The sequence below is a fragment of the Limulus polyphemus genome, unplaced genomic scaffold, assembly GCF_000517525.1.
Source record: "Limulus polyphemus unplaced genomic scaffold, Limulus_polyphemus-2.1.2 Scaffold14709, whole genome shotgun sequence".
Lineage (NCBI taxonomy): Eukaryota > Metazoa > Arthropoda > Merostomata > Xiphosura > Limulidae > Limulus > Limulus polyphemus.
In genome coordinates this window covers 2597-5428 of record NW_013680319.1, presented here as the reverse complement: position 1 = coordinate 5428, position 2832 = coordinate 2597, and the positions used below count along the sequence as shown (strand labels likewise).

The 2832-nt window shown below is 33.8% G+C and overlaps 1 protein-coding gene across 1 annotated transcript; it reads right to left on the bottom strand.

Moving 5' to 3' along the window:
• Positions 1-410: 410 nt before the first annotated feature.
• LOC106477386 (tropomyosin-1, isoforms 9A/A/B-like) lies at positions 411-2273 on the bottom strand. The gene is made up of 2 exons (XM_013937962.2): positions 1960-2273; positions 411-553 (listed from the first exon to the last, which is right to left on the bottom strand). The coding sequence occupies exons 1-2, from the start codon at positions 2098-2100 to the stop codon at positions 416-418; spliced, it is 279 nt and encodes a 92-aa protein (XP_013793416.1). The 5' UTR covers positions 2101-2273; the 3' UTR covers positions 411-415.
• Positions 2274-2832: the final 559 nt, after the last annotated feature.

The following is a 2832-nucleotide window of genomic DNA, read 5'->3' as shown; positions in this document are numbered from 1 at the left end:
TTTAACATGGATGGAAGGATTCACCAAGAATATATGTGTGTAATAATCCTGACAAGGGATCATAGTCAGGATTATTGTAACTGTATGATCCCTTTTTAACATGGATGGAAGGATTCACCAAGAATATATGTGTGTAATAATCCTGACAAGGGATCATATAGTTACTTCAACATGGATGGAAGTATTCACCAAGAATATATGTGTGTATATGGATGGAAGACTTCTCAAAACAAGATATAACAAAAAAACAAGAACATTAAGTTATCAATCAGTAGTTTCAGAGTAGATAACTTAAAAACAAGAACCTAACAACTTTAATACCAATTTCTCATGTAACACTAACATTAAGCTGAAACACGAATACAAAACATCATGTATTGTAATCTTTGAGTGTCCATAAAGCTCACACTAGCACTCACCGTTCACTTTCATCAGCAGCTTGCAATGCTTCTTCCAGTTTTTGGGTAGCTATTTTCAACCTTTCTTCTGATCGTTCCAAGTCTTCTTCAAGCAGTTGGATTCTTCTGTTGAGAGCAGCTACTTCACCTTCAGCCTATACAACAAAATAAGGGGGTTTATATAGGGTAAAAGTAACTAGATACAACAAAATAAGGGGGTTTATATAGGATAAAAGTAACTGGATACAACAAAATAAGGGGGTTTATATAGGATAAAAGTAACTGAATACAACAAAATAAGGGAGTTTATATAGGATAAAAGTAACTGGATACAACAAAATAAGGGGGTTTATATAGGGTAAAAGTAACTAGATATAACAAAATAAGGGGTTTATATAGAGTAAAAGCAACTGGATACAACAAAATAAGGGGTTTATATAGGGTAAAAGTAACTGGATACAACAAAATAAGGGGGTTTATATAGGGTAAAAGTAACTGGATACAACAAAATAAGGGGGTTTATATAGGGTAAAAGCAAATGGATACAACAAAATAAGGGGGGTTTATATAGGGTAAAAGTAACTGGATATAACAAAATAAGGGGGTTTATATAGGATAAAAGTAACTGGATATAACAAAATAAGGGGGTTTATATAGGATAAAAGTAACTGGATATAACAAAATAAGGGGGTTTATATAGGGTTATTGTGAATAAGCACTTCAGGTATTTAAGTCACTGTTCAATACGATCAGAAAGACGTGGATAAAAACTCCATTAGTAAAGAAAAGCTACATACAATATTTTAATAATCATATAAATAAAACAGAAACTTTGTGAACTTCATGTATATAACATGCTATCACCAGTTAACACAATAACAATAAAAAGGTAAGGTTATATTTTCACATTAAACTTGCACTGAATTTAAGCTTTGTTTTTTTGAAAGAGGGAAGATTCTGTATTTCAAAGGTTTTGTTGAACACTTGATATACTAGATTTGTCCTATTTACAGAGTGATTTTTCACTAACACAACTAGAATATGGAGTTCTCGGGTTGGCATGCTTCAGAATTACACAGTGCACAACCAGTTGCTTGTCAACAACAAACTTAACATCGAATCATATAAAATATGCAGTTTTGTAAAGTTGCATTATATTTACTGTCGAAAACATCCAATTCTCATTAGACAATCTTATTATAGCCAGATACCTAAGTTGTAACCAGGGTTACTGCTAAAATGATGAACAAATCTTGCGAAAGTGAATCCCCCAGCCAACAATAACCACCTTGCATTTTTTTGGGGGGTGAGGATCGTGAGTCACACATTCACCCATGTAACATGGAGGGATTATTTTATCATATTCTGTGAATGTAAATCTATTTCTACGTAAAGTTTTATAGTAATTTCTAGTACTAGTTACAATAAAATAATTATATGCGTTATAATCTGTGGACTGAAAGAAAAATAGTGCTAGCTGCCACCTGTTCGTTTCCACTTGTAGTTAGCACCAACGTTAAGCCTATTACTATTGCGTTACGAAAATGGGATTGGCACCTACTTCCTCGCGTCGCCGAACCTCTTCCTGAAGCCGCGCCTCGGTTTCTTCAAGGTGTTCCTTTGCATTTTCCATTTCGTCTTTTACCGCTTTCATTTTCTTCTTCAACATCTCTAACATCGACCCTTGCTGTATCATAGACATTTTTACACTTCTAGTTTGTAGAGGTTAACAGGGAAAGGCGATTTTAAAATCCAGGTTTAACAAGCTTTCACTTTATTCTTTAGTCTTATCAAATGCACGAGCGCAAACCGAGTCCGCACGAACCTTCGTTGACCAGCTCAACAACAACGGCTATAATCAGGTTATGGAACCATTGAAACACGCAACTGCGGATGAACACCAAATTCCATTAAGTATGTGTTACTACGCCTAACACATACCTCGACATAAGTAAGAAAATATAACACCGTATTTATTCAACAGTAGATCTCTACGTCGAATATTACCTTATAATGTATTAGTATTTAACATTTAATAATTTGATGAAGTTAAAAATCACTATTACATAAACGCAGTACAGTTATAAAAGTGATGTCATGTGACACGTGAACCTGTATGTTGAAAACTAGACACAACCTTTAGCACATTCTATACCTTCAACTAATCCAAGTGTATCACAAATGTTGCTTAGCTTCCACGAAAATATGCCACTCGAAATACGACGTCGTTAATTCAATTAATAACAAATAGTAAAAGTTGAGGAACATATAATAATTTCCCCTTAGAACAAGTTACATACTGTGGACGAGAATAAAATTCAACATGATTTTCAAGATAGGTAATTTAATACACTTTTCTTATACATCTAATTATCAAGACCAGAATGTAATGTTTCATAAGTTGGGTACACACACGTTAACGACATTTTCGGCC

Coding starts and splice junctions, on each gene's coding strand:
- LOC106477386 (XM_013937962.2), bottom strand. CDS start 2,100: ATGTCTATGATACAGCAAGGGTCGATGTTAGAGATGTTGAAGAAGAAA. Junction 554..1,959: donor AGGTTCGGCGACGCGAGGAA/GTAGGTGCCAAT, acceptor TTTGTTGTATAG/GCTGAAGGTGAAGTAGCTGC.